We start from the raw sequence: 18,246 nt of genomic DNA on the forward strand, positions 1-18,246 counted from the left end.
CGTTCAAGGTTTTATCCCATAAATTATAGAGGAGACAGGACAATAAACCCTCCTCAGGCACTTGACTCCTTGATAGATCTTTTTAGATGGGTAAACAAAAAAAATGGTGTCACAACAAGTGACTGTAGGAGGATAATATGTTTTTAAACATGTCCATAATTTTTCTTGCATGCCATAAACTCTCCACAACTCAGAGACAGATATTGATTTTTCAAAGAATGCAGGCATGGTGGTGACAGCAGATAAGTAAACATTTACTCTGTTGTCACTGGGACTGCCTGGATGCCTTTCTGATTGTGCACTGTCTCATTTTATTTGAACAGGTCTGTGTAGGCGAATAGACTACAATCAATCATTTCAGAGGTAGGAGTCCAGTAGGGAACGAGATCTGGTCTCACATTTCCTTCTCTCCGGACCTGGGACATACATGTCTTTGTTATGAAGCTGGGAGTGAGGCTATGTGTGCTGGTGATCTCTCTCCAGCTTTGGGCTCTAGGACAGGGGCAGGAGCTTGAGCCAGAGCAGGTCCTTGTGTTCTGTGATGACAAAGACGTAGAGGCAGCTGTGGACTTGGCCCTTGTCAAGTATAATGAGAAGCTTCCTTATGGAAATCAACTAGCACTCTACCAGATTCTGGAGGCCTCAACGGTAGGTGACATATTGAGAACATTGTTATTTATATTTAGTTATTTATCCAGTCCTTTTTGTTGATTGTGTTGATGAAAAGAAAATACGAACATTACTACACAGAGTCACAGTATTTATTGCGTTCCTCTCTTGTAGGCTCAGAGTGACTCAGGCACTCAGTACTTTGTTGAATTCAATGGCAGGGTCACTGACTGTCCAGCAGGGGGAAACAAAGTCTGGAGAGACTGTGACTACCTCCCAACTGGGAACCAGGTAACTTACATTTTAATAATTTTACTGGGGGAGGGGGGGGGGGGGGGGGGTATTGTTATTAGATGACATCTCTATGCAATCTGATAAAAAAAAAACTTGTTCTGTTCATTTATCAGGTGCCAAGCCCTTGTAATGCAACGGTCCACATGTCAGAGACAGATAAAGAGGTCCTGGCAGTTTTCTGTGACCCAGTTGGTTAGTTTTTCACTTCACACAAAGTAGACCAAGCCAAAGACCACATACGAGTCTATTTATACTTAGAGTTTTTCCAGACAACCTGACAAATGTCAACCAAAGATTGACACATGTGGTGGAATATTTATATTTATTGATTTAGACTAGAATCACCAAAAAAATGTGTGGTTAAAATGAATTTCTATACTGACAACCCTCTCTGTTCTCCAGTGGAGGCCCCTGTTGTTGCTGTACGCTCCACATGTCTGGGGTGTCCTAGGGAGATTGATGTGGACAGTGAGGACCTAAAGGCTCCTGTGACATTCTCCATCACCAGGTTCAATGCAGATTCTGACTCCAGCCATCACTTCGTCCTGAACAGTGTTGGTTTTGCTACGAGACAGGTAAATCCGTTTCAAATCTCAATCTGAGTTATTAGCTAGCTACAAAGGCTAGTTGACTATGCCACCTGGGGGAAGGTTTAGCAGGACTCTAAATACCTAGTTCAATTCAAATCTGATTCACACTGTAGGGCCAAACTGAGCTGAACTAGGCCAGGGCTGATCTGGTTACGCATCTACGATAGCTGCTGGAACCATACTGGAAATGACCATGTAAAAAGAGAAGATCAGAGCCAGTACGGTACAGTTCAAGCCCTAAAGTGTGAACCAGGGGTGATCAGGGGTGTTAGGCCCTACAACAGTTACCAACACAAATATTTTAAAGTTATCTACTTTTGAAAAAATATAATTTAAGTTAAGTGTCTTTGCTCATCCCTTCCAATGGAAATATTCCAAATCATCTCCTTGGCTCTGGAATTAGTAGGTGTGGTTATATTTACCTCTATGGGTGTGACCCTTGGACTGTACTGTACTTATTTGCGTTAGGAGTGTCATTCCAGAATCCACTGGGGGGAGGGCGGCTCAAACTAATGTCTTTGAATAACTTCTTTCACATGCTCCTCTTAGGTGGTTGCTGGATTCAGGTATAGACTGATGTTCGATATGAGGAAAAGCAATTGCTCCAAAGCGGACCACAAAGAGCTGAACGATGAATGTCATCCAGATGCTGAAGATGTGGTAAACCACAATGGAGCTCATAGTATTTTTTGAATAGGCTACAGTATATATAATATGATTCTGCTGTTGTAATACGGAAGGATTAAGGAAATTAAATAGTTATACTTTTTGGAGGAAAAAAAAACATACCATTCAATGTGGTATCATAACATTTCATTGTAATGTGATGTATCATGAATGCTTGTCCCTGCCATCCTGTGTGCCATCTCTCTAGGAACTTGCTCACTGCAATTCTACAGTAGATGTGGCACCTTGGAGACATGAGACCGCAGAAGCAAATGTGGAATGTGCACCAGGTCCCCTTCAGAATTTTGTGAGACATTCTGCAAACTATACTACTATAGCATATTAATGATGCTCGGAAAATCTGATACATTAATAGGGTAGTGATGTGTAGCTATATATTTCGGAAATTTGTGCTAAATGAAGGATTTTGACAAGGAACATTTTTCCATTCACAGGAAGTCTTTAGAAGAAGGCCTCCTGGATGGTCTCCCTTGAGGAACTTCAACAATTTTGCTGAAGCAACTCCAGCCTCAACTGCTTCAGCCAAAGAGGAGTCTTTAGAGGAGTCTCAGGAGCTCAGCCTGACTGCTGTCACCACGGCTAGCAGAGACCCAGAGCCAGCCATGCCCCCCACCACTAATGCCGAGATCCCTTTCCACTGCCCCTCCAAGCCCTGGAAGCAGTTTGTCCCTCCAACAATCCCCAGCCCTGCACAGGAGAAAAGCACAACACCCCCGCCAGCGGTAGAGGGGTGCTTCAGTGATTTAGACTTGCTGCAGAAAAAATAAGTGAATGCTGTACAATGCATTTGTATCATAAGCACACCTGCTGATTTGAAATAAAAATAATCATTTTACTCTCTTTTTGACAATGCAGTTCAAACTTACTTTTGCATTTCCTCAAATTTGTCAAAGTACATCTTAACTGTTTGGCAATTCGATACTAAAAATAAATAACTAAATGTATGAAATTGTGCTGGGTGCTGTGTTATTCTGTAAAGCAACATACTATCCACAAAAGCAAGTACTTACTGTAACTGAGAAGTTTATTTGTACATTGTCACGTAACACAAATCATTGTAGTCAGTCTGGATACAATGTAAGTATTTAACTTAGAAGCAAACAGAAACAAAGAATACTGTATTTGATAATGCAGGTACAGTATGTCATGGGTTAGAGGTTGGATTATTATTAGTTGTTCCTAGTGCCAAACTTTCTTTATAGCTGCTTAGCAGAATAAATAAAAGTATATTATTTTAACAAACTCATGCAGGATGGCTGTGTAATAATACAATCATAGTAGCTTTGTTGATAGTAATGACAAAATATGAAAAATACAATTCAATGTCTATAAACCTGTATTAAATGAAGAGATTTAACCACTCCAGATGTTTCAGTAAAACAAAAGATGACACTTGAACCTTTTCTTAAATAACAAATTGTTTACATCATTTACACATTAAATTGGTTATTTCCTTTTACATCATCGTATGGCCCAAGTCAACACGTATTTTAGAATCTCCAACTGTAGAGAGACTTGTAAGATGACCAAATGTTAACATTCACAATCGGTATGGATTTGCCTGTGCTAACCCTCAGTGCTAAATACCAAATGGCTATGACAGCTTTGTTTTCAACATACAAACATGGTTCAGAACAATTACATTTCAAGTAAAACTTTTGAAGCTGAAATATGAAAAGTTCTCTTTTCTAACAAATGATGTTTCAAGTACAGCATCACAATATCTTCCCTGGTGCTGTTCAGCAAGTGGAAAAGGTTTACAAAGCATTTACCACACTCACTGTATTACATTGACATTATGAATGGGCTTTTAAATGGGTCCAGCCCAAGAAAATCTATAACCTGTACAGACCCATATTAATGCACACACACAAGTTAATACAACCATGCAATTAATGGCATTTGAAGAGCTAACAAAAGGCTGGTGACTACTATAAGCATCTAATGCATCTGACAAATCTCAGATAGAAAGGGATACTATTGCTTATGCTTAAAAAAGACCTGCACTCAAACTACTGTAGGACCAAAGGCGTTAAAAAAGTGCAAAATCCACCTGCATCAGCAACTGTCCATCTCTATACCAGTTGATTGGTTTACTGCATAAGGGAACAACATGTTTTCAAAACAAGACTACTCCCATATCATGAATGCATATGAAGTCTGGAATACCACCACAATAGTATACTTTTGAGAACATCATTCCCAGGCTATATCTTTAGGAGGAAAGGTCTACTTTTGAGACAACATTTGCAAACATAGGCATTTATAAAGCAGTCTGAAGCCATGTCAAGTATATTACCTCTAGGGTATTAGAAATATTAATTGTTGTATTTGAGAGTTAGAATTCTGAAATACTAAGCAGGCGCAAGTGTCCCTCATTTTTTTCTGGTGGTTTAAAGCACAGTTTACAATCTAAACACCAAAATCCTATAACCTCTGGTCACAACACTTGTTCACTACATGCCCTTTTCCTCATAACATAACTGATACATATAGGCAAATATATGCATGCGTTAGTCTTTCTATGGTAATGCAGATAACCATTGAGCGATTCACACAACATTAGAGACTTAACTTTGGCTTTCATTGAATCAACAAAAAATATTAGAGAAGGGAAAACAAAAGTGCGTATATTTTCTTGATCAGTTTCTGAGAAATCTGTTCTGGTTGGGGAAAATCTGCCATAAAGAGACACTTCTTTAAATGCCACCTTATTTCTCAACAGCATATATCACAGAGTTACGCTTGAGAATACAGGGTTTTTACCCCAAAACAAATGTCCTTCATTTGAAAGGGGTTTGGACTTTGAGAAGCCATTATGGAATGGAAACCTTTCCCACAGCTCCTATTCAGAGTTGCCTAGGTCCAACTATTATCAAAAGGTTTACTCCAAGAACACAATAGTAAACAAGGGGCGCATCATAATAAAGAATAAACAGAGGGGTCCACTCCACACAGAGAGAGGGAGGGGTGCCCACACAAACAACGCTGACTAGTTGCCTTGGGACAGCCTTACTGATCAGACTTCATCCACTTTCCAACGTGTACAAATAGTCTTATGTTCACATACTGTACTGCTGATTCTCCCCATGCCAACACATAGCACTAACATTCGTATAGTTCACAATCCAACTGCACTACTGACATGCATGATGAAAGCATCAGTTACATGAGGTGACTATATCTGTCTAGCTTAATGCACTTCTCAACATTCATTATGATGACGTCTCACTGAGCAACAGAGGTATTTTACCATTACCTCCAAGACACAAGAGGGAGAAATCCAGCCCTTGTTCATTGTACGTCAACTACATTAAGGCTTCATTTTTAAACTGCAAGGTTTTCTTGACAGTGCATTCATTACTTTCTGTACTGCTGTACTTTATCATAGTATCACAGGCTGGGCCCACAGTGTGTGTGTGTGTGTGTGTGTGTATATAAACATGTAGAGGTATACATGTATAGGTGTCTAAAAATATACTGTATATATAACCTGCTGTTACTGCTAAATATGATGCCAAAGGAAGGAGTATGACAATGGATTTAAAAACTGTAGTGCCAGAAATGACCAGCCAGGAGAGCTATTGGCCACAATGTAACACTTCAAGGTGCTACCTTTCAGGGGGGTATCTTTTTTTTAAAATTATTATAATTTTTTTTTTTTTACAACAGGTGGAGTAGGCTGCACATCTAAAAATAACTCATTTCATAACGTTTTTTTCTGGGATGTTCCGTGCATATTCAAAAGGCATTTACGCTACAGGAAGACATCTATACACGTGACCCTGTAAAGGGGACGGCAAACTCTTCTCTTTTACAAAAAGGAAAGGAACGAGAGAAGATTTATATTCGAAGAGAAAAGCACACACAAAAGGTTCAAAAGAATATTACAGGCAAAAAAAACTACCATTTTAGACAAGGCGAGTTAGTTGGTAAGTTTCTGCAGGGAAAACCAAAACAGTAAAAAAAAAACGAAAATCACTCTGGATTGTTAAGTGCTCGATAGGATAGTCGAGCATCACCCATTAGTTCATGAGGTTTGGATGTTCCACTCACAGCTGGCTGGTGTGTCTGGCCGGGCAGGGCTGGTGGATGTCCTGCCTGGACTTAGTTAAGCGCGTGCTGGCGGATGGTGTGGAAAATCCAGTCCATCTTGGTGGTCCAGCCGCCATGGTGGGCGTCGTTCATTTGCTTCATGAAGTAGTCCAGGGCCTCCTGCTCAGTCTTGTCCAGGGCCAGGGTTTTACGGATGTAGGCAATGTCATCGAAGGACTGCAGCTCGGGCATCCCGGAGCCCAGCATCATGGAGAACAGGTTGATGAAGAGGTTGGCATGCTGACGAATGGCCAAGTAGGCCTTATAGCACATCTCCTGAAATCTGAGACCGAATAGGAGAAAATGCATAAGAATCAGTATATACCATTCCCATTGTTCCCTCAATTCTCTATAGCCTCAAAATAAGCCTTTGAAAGCATACATTTGGCCATTGAAATATATAGTCTCGGCTGGACATGATCGATTTAGCAGTACATTTGTTAAAGCAGAAGTATGGGAGAGGGTCTGGAAAATTGGCAGACAGTAGCCTATTAAACACCCAGGGAGACAGAGCACACATTGTTATATAATAGCTGTCTACTGTGTAGACACCAGCTGTCTGCCAACTTCACAGCCTTTACATTCAACACTAGACAGACATCCACAGATGTGTCTTTTCACACAAGGGAAAACGAAGATGGCTACCGCTCAAACTCTCTGGTCTTCGTGCACTCCTGGGTCCCTTTGCTGATCACAATCAAGAAGTCTTGAGTTAGGACAAACGGAACTCGCTCTCGCTTGTAGCCAAATTTCTTTTTCTTGTGATCCAGAAAATGGCCAAAATCTATGTGAAAAAGCTGCAAAACATCCCAGATTAGCATATGAAAGATAAGATAACACATAGCATTTGCAAAAAATATGTATCATGACAATATCTTGTTGATAACTCAGGTCCTACCTGCCCATCATCCTTCACCATTATGTTACTGTTGTGTCTGTCACCGATGCCTAGGATGAAGGTCGCCACGCAATACCCGGCACAGGATCGCGTAAACAAGTCAACGGCAAGGTCATACCTACAGACAGAGTTACGTCAAATCTGAGCCGTGAGACACTATGGTATACATTTTTCAAACCAAATAAATAGTGAAGGAAAGTGCCCACACAACATATACAGTTTACTCACATCTCTCCCTTGTTCTTGTCTTTGAGCCACTGGTGTAGTGTTGAGCTGTTGAACTGTAGCGCCCCCTTCAAGCCACCTTTACACTGGATCTGCATGATGGTGTGAGAGCTCCGCACCACCTCGATCAGCCCCACACAGTCACCTAAAGACATGCAGCCGTACGGCAACATCCTGAGGTCTAGACCCTGGTTCTGCCAAATGTTCTCCATGATTCTGATGATCTGAAGTGTTAGCATGTCCTGTCGCAGGTCTGAAACAAACATGTCATATTCAGCGGTCCATGGCAGGATTTAAATACATTCCATCTGTCCAAACTAATCAAGTAGAACTTTACAAGGTAAAGCTATTGTTAAGAACGCAGTTTGATTATAAAACTCGACTCAGACTCACCGTCTCCATTTTTGAATATGATCTCATTGTTCTGAAAGAGGAGCTCGGACATGATGTCAGGGTTTTCCCAGTTGAGCCACAGTGGTCTTTTGGCAGATGACATGATTCTGCACTCCTCAAGCCTGGGCATTTTACCATGAGGAATACATGCCAACAATGGGAGTCATCACAATGGGCAAGCTACATTAGTTTCATTGATCAATTGCATGAACTGTGTTAGAATGCAAATGGTCTGCACTGAGGGGCCCAGTGGCTGAGCACATTAGTTGACAATCGGTTTACAATAACATTTCACATGTTCATGCATGAGCAGAACGTTATGATGGGGAAATAGAATGCTTACATTCTCTCTACCTCCTCTCTCTTAGGTCAAATTAATGTAAAATTACCACTAGGGACACTAAAGAGCGATTGCTGGCCTTTGCAAACAGTGTCCCATCTACAGTTTCAATAGTGTCCATGTTCAGGCATTGGGTGAGTAAGGTATAGGAGTTCCAATGTGGCGTGCCCACCGTATGTTTCCCAGCTGGTGTGCAGGGTTGAGGGGGGAGGTGAAATTCTGCAGGGCGTCCATGTAGTCTGGCCTCCTCATCTGCTCCACCAGAAACTTCATCTGCACCTGCAGGACCACACAGAGCAGGCTGTAATGAAGAAAGCCTCCAATAGAAATGTGAAGCCTAGTTCTCTCTACATTAGGTAAACGAAGCCACTGATGTCAGTTTCGTAAGACAAACAGAAACGTGGAACAGTAAGCTGAAACAGCAGAGATTCTCTAACAGATCATCATGTTGGACAATAAGCATGGGTGTATTGGAGAGAGAGGGAATGCTGGGTTACTTTCTGAGTCTCGTCCTTCTTCTCCTGTTTGAGAATGTCAGTGAGGTTGATGAGTTTCTCCATGGCCTCCACTTGTCTGCTCAGGTGCTTCAGGTACATGCCACACGCCCGGCAGTAGGACTCCAGCAGCAGGCCGAACCGCTGACTCACCGTCTTATTGTGCATCTCGGACCTAGCGCACATAGTCGACAGCAAAAGAGGATGAGTTAAAAGGCATTTGCAGTCAGTCAACTCTGTGAAAATAATGTAATTTACTCTGTAAAGTAACTCGAAATCACTCACTTTAAGTGCCAGAAAAAGAAGTGTCCTATCCTTTGGTTAGTCAAGGCCTTTTTCAGTAGAAATCGTACCAGTGGGTTATCAAGGTACTGCTCATATTTCAGAACCTGACAAGAGTGTATGGAGATGAGCCAGTAAATTATGACATTTTATATTTGACAACAGTACAAACAATCAAAGAAATGTGAGAGGAAGTCACTTTCTGGACACCAAAGCCAAATAAATCCTACCTGGACCAACTGAATGAGGTACTGAGAGAGTTTATCGTCGGTCAAGTACTTCTCAAGGCACCGAACAGCAAAGTCACGGATCATTGGGTCTGGATAGTTACAATCCAGCAGCTCCATGGCTTGCTCTGGTTTTATTGCTGGCCAATCCTTCAGAAGGCAATACATCTAAGAGCAAGAAAAACAACAGTCACGTCACCACTGCAGCAGTGCTGCAGCAGAAAATGATACAATTCCCACAAGAGTTTCAGAAAATGCTCTCTTGAAAAAAATGTCTCAGTAATTTAAAAAAAAATATGTCACCTGTGCTACTTCATCTCTGGAGTTCCACTTCACAGCCAGCAGGATCTTGGGCAGGATTTCAGGTATATTTACACAGTAGTGCCTGATGAGTAAGAGAGACAGTAGACATGTTAGTCAAGGCCTCTAGAAGTTTAAGTATGATCGTGACAGAGCTAGTTATGACTGTACCTGTGCCTCCAGAGGAAGTCCTTCTCCTGCTCTGTGATCTCAGACAGGGGGTCTCGGTTGCACACCTGTCTCAGCTGCTCGTTATCACTGTCCGTTAAGGCATGGTCTCGCGCCACTCTGTTACTCTGCAGGGGATCAGACGTCACACCAGCAACCATATATGGAGTCATTATTTAGCAAGGAAACCTTAGACCGTCTTAATAAATGGTTTGTAATGATTTGAGTTACAACTGTATATATATCCATGTATGCCATTACCTGGCCTGACTGGCAGTAGTTGAAACCTAGCTCCCTGGATATGGTCCAGTTAGCATGTCCCTCCACGGTGGTCATGTCTGGGAACTTGACAGGACTGCTGAAGTAGTCAAACTCCAGCTCTAGACAAGGAGTTTCCTGTGTGTGTGGAGGAGAGGCATTATACTGTAAACCCTGATAAGGACCACAGAAACACAGACTGGTCATGTTAAACATGCTAACTAACATGTTTACCTTGTTGGGGTTGGAGCCTGTGACTCCGATGGGGTTGAGTAGGTCCTCCAGGCCGTGGGGTACAGGCCACAGGTTCAGAGCCATTTTACCAGAGACCAGGGTGTGAGTGTAGTCAAACAGGTTGACATTCCCCCACGCCAGTGGACAGTGCTCCTGAGTAGAGGATCACAGCCAAAGGGTGGCATTGGTTATTTACACAAATTGTGAATGGCCTTCCTTCCACAGACAACAGTGAAAACATAGACAGGTCTCTAACTCCTCTAGCTCCACAATGAAATAGGGTGCAGGCCAGGCAGCAGGCTGTTAGCCAACCTGCCAGCTTAGTGGAGTCTGCCACTAGGATAGTCAGTGTAGTCAGCTCAGCCATCCCCATTGAGACTGTGTCTGTGCCTCGACCTAGGTTGGGCAAAACTAAACATGGCGGTGTTCGCCTTAGCAATCTCATTAGGATAAAGACCTCCTCCATTCCTGCCATTATTGAATGAGATCGTGATACCTCACATCTCAAAATAGGGTTACTTAATGTTAGATCCCTCACTTCAAAGGCAGTTATAGTCAATGAACTAATCACTGATCATAATCTTGATGTGATTGGCCTGACTGAAACATGGCTTAAGCCTGATGAATTTACTGTGTTAGATGAGGCCTCACCTCCTGGTTACACTAGTGACCATATCCCCCGTGCATTCCGCAAAGGCGGAGGTGTTGATAACATTTACGATAGCAAAATTCAATTTACAAAAAAAAAAATGACGTTTGTCTTTTGAGCTTCTAGTCGTGAAATCTATGCAGCCTACTCAATCACTTTTTATAGCTACTGTTTACAGGCCTCCTGGGCCATATACAGCATTCCTCTCTGAGTTCCCTGAATTCCTATCGGACCTTGTAGTCATAGCAGATCATATTCTAATTTTTGGTGATTTTAATATTCATATGGAGAAGTCCACAGACCCACTCCAAAAGTCTTTTGGAGCCATCATCGATTCAGTGGGTTTTGTCCAACATGTCTCTGGACCTACTCACTGCCACAGTCATACTCTGGACCTAGTTTTGTCACTAAAAGTGGCAGTAATAAAGCCTCTCTTGAAAAAGCCAAACCTTGACCCGGAAAATATGAAAAACTATCGGCCTATATCGAATCTTCCATTCCTCTCAATTTTTTTGGGAAAAAGCAGTTGCACAGCAACTCACTGCCTTCCTGAAGACAAACAATGTATACGAAATGCTTCAGTCTGGTTTTAGACCCCATCATAGCATTGAGACTGCACTTGTGAAGGTGGTAAATGACCTTTTAATGGCGTCAGACCGAGGATCTGCACCTGTCCTTGTGCTACTAGACCTTAGTTTTTTGGAGAGACTGGAAACCCAAATTGGTCTTCACGGACAAGTTCTGGCCTGGTTTAGATCTTATCTGTCGGAAAGATATCAGTTTGTCTCTGTGAATGGTTTGTCCTCTGACAAATCAACTGTACATTTCGGTGTTCCTCAAGGTTCCGTTTTAGGACCACTATTGTTTTCACTATATATTGTACCTCTTGGGGATGTTATTCGAAAACATAAAGTTAACTTTCACTGCTATGCGGATGACACACAGCTGTACATTTCAATGAAACATGGTGAAGCCCCAAAATTGCCCTCGCTAGAAGCCTGTGTTTCAGACATAAGGAAGTGGATGGCTGAAAACTTTCTACTTTTAAACTCGGACAAAACAGAGATGCTTGTTCTAGGTCCCAAGAAACAAAGAGATCTTCTGTTAAATCTGACAATTAATCTTGATGGTTGTAAAGTCGTCTCAAATAAAACTGTGAAGGACCTCGGCGTTACTCTTGACCCTGATCTCTCTTTTGACGAACATATCAAGACTGTTTCAAGGACAGCTTTTTTCCATCTACGTAACATTGCAAAACCCAGAAATTTTCTGTCCAAAAATGATGCAGAAAAATTAATCCATGCATTTGTTACTTCTAGATTAGACTACTGCAATGCTCTACTTTCCGGCTACCCGAATAAAGCACTAAATAAACTTCAGTTAGTGCTAAATACGGCTGCTAGAATCCTGACTAGAACCAAGAAATTTGATCATATTACTCCAGTGCTAGCTTCCCTACACTGGCTTCCTGTTAAGGCAAGGGCTGATTTCAAGGTTTTACTGTTAACCTATAAAGCGTTACATGGGCTTGCTCCTACCTATCTTTCCGAGTTGGAACTGACGTACATACCTATACGTACGCCACGGTCACAAGACGCAGGCCTCCTAATTATCCCTAGAATTTCTAAGCAAACAGCTGGAGGCAGGGCTTTCTCCTATAGATCTCCATTTTTATGGAACGGTCTGCCTACCCATGTGAGAGACGCAGACTCGGTCTCAACCTTTAAGTCTTTACTGAAGACTTATTTCTTCAGTAGGTCATATGATTGAGTGTATTCTGGCCCAGGAGTGTGAAGGTGATCTTATCCAGTGTCCTGTGTGAATTTAAGTATGCTCTCTCTAATTCTCTCCTTCTCTCTTTCTTTCTCTCTCTGAGAGGACCTGAGCCCTAGGACCATACGTCAGGACTACCGGGCATGATGACACCTTGCTGTCCCCAGTCTACCTGGCCTTGCTGCTATTCCAGTTTCAACTGTTCTGCCTGCGGTTATGGAACCCCTACCTGTCCCAGACCTGCTGCTTTCAACTCTTAATGATCGGCTATGAAAAGCCAACTGACATTTATTCCTGATTATTATTTGACCATGCTTGTCACTTATAAACATTTTGAACATCTTGGCCACGTTCTGTTATAATCTCCACCCGGCATAGCCAGAAGAGGACTGGCCACCCCTCATAGCCTGGTTCCTCTCTAGGTTTCTTCCTAGGTTTTGGCCTTTCTAGGGAGTTTTTCCTAGCCACCGTGCTTCTACACCTGCATTGCTTGCTGTTTGGGGTTTTAGGCTGGGTTTCTGTACAGCACTTCGAGGTATTAGCTGATGTACGAAGGGCTATATAAAATAAACTTGATTTGATTTTGATTTGAATACAGGCTTGAGGGAATTTTATATGGGGTACTTGTGTAACTAACACAAACATCCTAATTGCCCCTTGGGGATTAAAAGTCATACTGAATTGAATTGAAAAGATTAGTAGGCAAGGAAACAGACTTTGTTTTAGTTCAGTTAATTGGCTTCAAGCTGTACAGTAGGTTGCTCACAAAGGACGGCCTTTAGAGGCATTTATCTCTAATTCATCATGGGCACGAAAACCCATCTCCCCGACCTTTAGGTGACATCACTCAGCCCAGGTGTCGGTTTCAGTCTTCATACCTACGTTACACAGCCGCGATCTCTCACAAGTCGATAAGTAATTCAACATCCACAGAGGACACCTCAGGCAATTCAGGTAAGACCTTTGAACACTGTTCTAGCCAGTGTGTATAATTTATTTCATTAAAGGTCTGGGGTGTCCGATTAAATTGAGTGCTTACCTCCTTCGCCCCTTTCCTGCCTTTCACAGAGCAGATGGAGAGACAGAGGCGGGCCGCCCGGGGGATGTCGGGAATGTACATGTCGTAGGTCAGCCACTCGTTCCACCTGGGAGACAAGCACAGCCACAGTGAATCACCCTGAACCCATTACAAGTGTTAATATCACAGATCAATACACACCCTCCTCCCCCATTACCATGGGATAAATAGTAACAATATGATGTCTTTTGATGAGCGAGATACTGTCTGTGACACCATGTGTGTTGTGTGTCTGTAATACCTGGGATTAGAGCATGGCACACGCTGCGTGTTCACATTGTCACACATCTGCTCCCCTCCATGGTAGATGCCGGTTCGCACATAAATCTACATGGACAACAGGAAGAAGACACCAAAAACCCCTGAAAACCACCAGCAGTAGCAGCATGACAGACATTCACGCCAAGGAGTCTTACAGAAAATTAATTACTGAAAAGTGTCTATAAGAGGAGTTGAGGGCTAGCCAAGCATAGAAACAGAAAATCAATGTGAAAAAGTTTATCTAAAACAATAACCATTGAAGTACCTTATCTATATCCCGAATGTTCACATTGACGTATGTGGCACAGAGCACTCGTATCCGCAGGGTTCCGTTGATGGTCCACAGAGACTTGGTGGAGGACTCTCCGTTCATGTACGGGGTGGCGGTGGAGATGCGCCGGGCGTACGAGGGCATGGTGAAGTTGTCCATGGGTAACTGAGAATAAAGGCTATCCTTCGCCATCAGCATGAGGTTGGGCATCCTGCCAAGCATGATGCAACTCCTCACATACTGAAAGGGAAAAGGAATAGGATTAAGATACATGATTAAGCAATATAGACCTGAGTCAGAACTAATGTTAGGCTTCAATGTGTATGCATTGGTTACATGCACACTAGGGCCCAACCAACCTTATATTGACTCAGGGGGCATTTCTCCAGGAGGTACTCGTCACAGCCGCACACCTTGAGGATGTACTTGCCCTGGTACTCCTGCACACACATCTTGAGTTGTTCAGGGGACAACAGCATGCTCCTGGTCTTCTTTCTGATGGCCTCAGCTATCACCTGTTCTGGCACACAATCATGGTTGATCTTCAGGGTGTATTTCTGCTTGTCATTGTTGGGTGAGACAATCACCCAGATCACTACAATGATTTGACCTATAAAATAAGCCACAGAAAAGAGAATAATCAGAACATTACTCCACACAGGCTGAGAACAAACTTGAAATAGATTATCATGAAAAGGAATTAGGATAATTTTGTTTGTTGCTTATTAAAGTGTCAGCCTATGTGTTGACAAAGTAGAAAAGGTTGTTGTTTGACACCCACTAAATGTGCCTTAGGCATCTTGCAGCATCTTGACATTACATTGCTTGATTTTAATTAATACAACAGTGCCTACCTTTGTCCAGTTTGCCATGGATGTGCTTTGGAAGTTCTTGTGTCGATTCAACATTGGGAGGGTAGACATATAAAGCCCGACTATGGGGTCCATTGGCGTCTCGGAGTTCTACTGAATCCTTACAGACGTTAAGAATATTCCTCCTGAAGTCCTGCACCTCAGGGTCCTTTACTAAGTCAAACTCGCAAACAGGCATACCAATTGCGAATCCTAAAACAAAAGAAACTCACTTACTGATACTGTATGTTTTGGAAGAAAAATGTAAGCATGTTGTTACTCTACAAAAAGGAGGGTAGTAATTAAGTCTTACCAATTTCTCTGTTCAGAATTTTCTCCTCTCGGTTACCAACCGGTTCGATGACCTTCAGAAAAGGCTGAAAGAGCCTGAGATCACATAGTCTCCTAGTTTCATCGTAGAACTCCTCTCGCTCTGCCTCCTGCGTAACACTGACAAATATGTAAGAGGTCTCCTCCTGTAGTAGGTGATGCAGGGGGTACTTCCTGGCCTCCTTGAACACTTCATGTTTGATGGTGATGAGCGTAGCCTCACGGAGGCACTCGAGGGTCAGGATCATCCCGTTTGGCAACAAGCAGTCCACAAAGATCCGGGGGGGCATCAAATGGATGCCCCATAATTCACCAGAAGAAGGCCTAGGAGGCATTTCTGTAGTCCTCACACACAAAGTTAATAGAAAATTGTTCCTTATCTCCTGAAGTGGAAAAGAGTAACAGTGCATTAGAATTATATGAAAAGAAACATCATACAGTAGACTATATCCAGTCCCACCTCTTGCTGTCGTGTGACTGTAGAGTTAATAATAATTAATAATAATTTGGTGGGCGCTTAAATTTGTCCTATTTCACACATGTACAAGTGTGTATTAATAGACATGTGAATAGTAATTATTTATTTATTTTTGCATATCCCACTCTCCCCAAGACACCTTGTCAGCTCAGGGATTTGAACTTGAGACCTTTAGCTTACTGGCCCAACACTCTAACCACTAGTCTACCTGCCACCCTAAGACCCTCCTGCCCTCTCACCCCTACTGGGCAGAATAAGAACTAGCCACGATTCACCAGTGGAAACTGACCCATCAAAACATTACACCTAATGACAAACTAGCCTATGTTATCATAACTGTGATGATAAATCATGTTTATTTCTATTTCTATGTCCATGATGATCTAGCCTACTCAGTCAGTCACATGACAGACAGAAGTGATTCTGTCTCCGGGAGTCAAGTTATTTCTCCTCCACATACAGCGAGAGCCAACGACAATTGTGACCAAATACCAGTTTCCCCTTTCCCTGAGAGTGCACCAACATGTAGCCCTATGCTATACAAGGCACTTAACTTTTTCTGCTATCACTGTCTAACATCATTAATGTCAGTAAACATGCAGCTAACAATAACAACTAGGAAAACAGTCATGGTCTGTTCAATATGAAAGGCATCCAGTCTTGTCATCAGGATGTAAGGCAAATGAGGAAGCTTCTTCAAACAGGATGTGGAGAAAGGAAACACTAAACCTAGTTTATTTGAATACAGAAACATATATGGCTGAGAAAATAGACGGAACATATAGAAACTCAGTACCACACTTTATTTACCTAATGTGGACTCATTAACAAAGGGGAAATAAATATGAATATTTGATTGACGAATTGACAAATCAATGTTGCTTCCTACCTTAAAAGAGCTGGTCTTAACTTGTGTTAAAACCCTCACCCTTCATGTTTCAGATCATCTGATCTCCAGTGTTGTTTTCTGCTGATTGGTAGGTACCTCTCAGCACAGTGCCATTCTCTGAAGACAGAGGAAGCATGAGACTCGTTATCACAAAAAGCTCAACAGTAAACCAAACTCTGTGATACAACCTCTCAACAAATGTAACTAGCTCGAGGAAGAAAACCATGCAGCAAGGAGTGGGTGGGTGTGTGTAGCCAAAGGGGAGATAAATAACGCTTCAATCATTCATGTAGCAAATTTCACTAACGTCTACCCTGGTGTTAGGTCCATGATGAGACTGTTATTCTTCTGTAACAAATCAATTTATAGTATACCGTTACTTAAAGCTGTGCAGCAATCTATAGTTAGTTAGCTTCCATCATTTCATTTTTGTTAGCTAGCTAGATACTGTGATTGGTATAGTAGTTATAATCACGACTGTAATTACAGTTTGACTATTAACCATATAACTAGCTAGATCATATAGAAATAACGTTAGTTAAATTTTAAGTCCAGTGTCCACATTGTCTCCGATTGTAAAACGTCTATTATTTTTAGTCATAGATATAACTAATATAAAAATGTAAAGAATTGACATAAGAAACACTCGTTAGGTAACGTTATAGCTAGCTTCTAGCTAACGTTAGTTGGCATTCACAAGAGACATTTGCTGACGTTCCAAATCATAATCTGTTTTGATATTAACTAACCAACAACATAACGTTAGCTAACATTAGCTAGGCTCCTGTCGGTCTGGTTATGGTCAGCCATTTTTCATTTAAATCTAAATATATCTAGCTATTTTACTAAGAATGTAGCTATTATTAGTTAAATGCGAGAACGCTTACCAAGACATGTCTACGATATGACCTCGTTGGCTAACAGCTCGCGCTAGCTAGCTTCCAACACCTTCTCATGCTTGGTTCCAGCGGGTGTTCCAGTGGGTGTTCCGCGGCGCAAGCTGTGTTCATTCGATCATGCAGCGCCAGGCTACCTACGATTTGACAGCAGATTTCGCTATAGCAACCATGATGAATTTTGTGTTTTATTTTTAAACAGTCTACAATTTTACCATAGCTATCGGTTGCAATGAAATTGCATTATCAAAAATAAGATACACACGCATGGCGCCTACCAATCATGTTTTGCTGAAATGTTTTAGCTTCAATTATATAACGGCCAGTCAGTAAAACATTTACATTTGTTACCAGCTGCAACGATCATGCACTGGGGGATTTTGGTAGCAAATTGGTTTACAGGAGTAGCTGTCCCGCGAGTTTTGATGAGTTTGACGAGAGTAGGCTACAACCTCAAACCATAATATAGAAAATAGCTAATAAAATGATCTATGTTAGTTATTTAAAAATATATGTTTTATTGCATGAACATTTGGTTTTGATAGCATTTTGCCACTTGTAAGTGTTCAACTGTATAGATATTATGACGATGAGCCATTGCAATAAACGATGCGGTCAAGCTACCCGACTCTCGGAATTGAATGATCAAGCTAGCCGCGACTGAATCTGTGCGCCT

The 18,246-nt window shown here is 41.9% G+C and overlaps 2 protein-coding genes across 3 annotated transcripts; one reads left to right on the forward strand and one right to left on the reverse strand.

Moving 5' to 3' along the window:
- Positions 1-302: 302 nt before the first annotated feature.
- LOC129810537 (kininogen-like) lies at positions 303-3,132 on the forward strand. The gene is made up of 7 exons (XM_055861111.1): positions 303-648; positions 784-900; positions 1,017-1,095; positions 1,306-1,478; positions 2,043-2,153; positions 2,368-2,466; positions 2,615-3,132. The coding sequence occupies exons 1-7, from the start codon at positions 439-441 to the stop codon at positions 2,945-2,947; spliced, it is 1,122 nt and encodes a 373-aa protein (XP_055717086.1). The 5' UTR covers positions 303-438; the 3' UTR covers positions 2,948-3,132.
- Positions 3,133-3,186: 54 nt separating this feature from the next.
- On the reverse strand, positions 3,187-18,082 carry pik3ca (phosphatidylinositol-4,5-bisphosphate 3-kinase, catalytic subunit alpha). Of its 2 annotated transcripts, XM_055861107.1 has the most exons (22): positions 17,849-18,078; positions 17,562-17,707; positions 16,675-16,791; positions 15,291-15,690; positions 14,981-15,190; positions 14,486-14,736; positions 14,121-14,366; positions 13,836-13,921; positions 13,556-13,661; positions 10,095-10,247; positions 9,864-9,998; positions 9,606-9,730; positions 9,438-9,519; positions 9,138-9,302; positions 8,911-9,014; positions 8,629-8,800; positions 8,304-8,410; positions 7,792-7,913; positions 7,402-7,651; positions 7,174-7,291; positions 6,921-7,072; positions 3,187-6,558 (listed from the first exon to the last, which is right to left on the reverse strand). In XM_055861107.1, the coding sequence occupies exons 4-22, from the start codon at positions 15,640-15,642 to the stop codon at positions 6,288-6,290; spliced, it is 3,207 nt and encodes a 1,068-aa protein (XP_055717082.1). In that variant the 5' UTR covers positions 15,643-15,690; positions 16,675-16,791; positions 17,562-17,707; positions 17,849-18,078; the 3' UTR covers positions 3,187-6,287. The 2 variants fall into 2 exon arrangements, with proteins under 2 accessions (XP_055717082.1, XP_055717083.1); XM_055861108.1 differs by lacking the exon at positions 16,675-16,791 and having other exon boundaries at positions 17,562-18,082.
- Between the last annotated feature and the right edge of the window lie 164 nt (positions 18,083-18,246).

Source organism: Salvelinus fontinalis, chromosome 14 (assembly GCF_029448725.1).
Source record: "Salvelinus fontinalis isolate EN_2023a chromosome 14, ASM2944872v1, whole genome shotgun sequence".
NCBI lineage: Eukaryota > Metazoa > Chordata > Actinopteri > Salmoniformes > Salmonidae > Salvelinus > Salvelinus fontinalis.

Excerpts from the sequence above, each read along its gene's own strand:
- LOC129810537 (XM_055861111.1), top strand. The coding sequence starts at position 439 with ATGAAGCTGGGAGTGAGGCTATGTGTGCTGGTGATCTCTCTCCAGCTT. Across the intron at positions 901-1,016 it reads ACCTCCCAACTGGGAACCAG|GTGCCAAGCCCTTGTAATGC; the intron begins GTAACTTACATT and ends TTCATTTATCAG. Across the intron at positions 1,479-2,042 it reads TTGGTTTTGCTACGAGACAG|GTGGTTGCTGGATTCAGGTA; the intron begins GTAAATCCGTTT and ends TGCTCCTCTTAG.
- pik3ca (XM_055861108.1), bottom strand. The coding sequence starts at position 15,642 with ATGCCTCCTAGGCCTTCTTCTGGTGAATTATGGGGCATCCATTTGATG. Across the intron at positions 14,737-14,980 it reads CCATGGCAAACTGGACAAAG|GTCAAATCATTGTAGTGATC; the intron begins GTAGGCACTGTT and ends CTTATTTTATAG. Across the intron at positions 13,922-14,120 it reads ACATTCGGGATATAGATAAG|ATTTATGTGCGAACCGGCAT; the intron begins GTACTTCAATGG and ends TTGTCCATGTAG.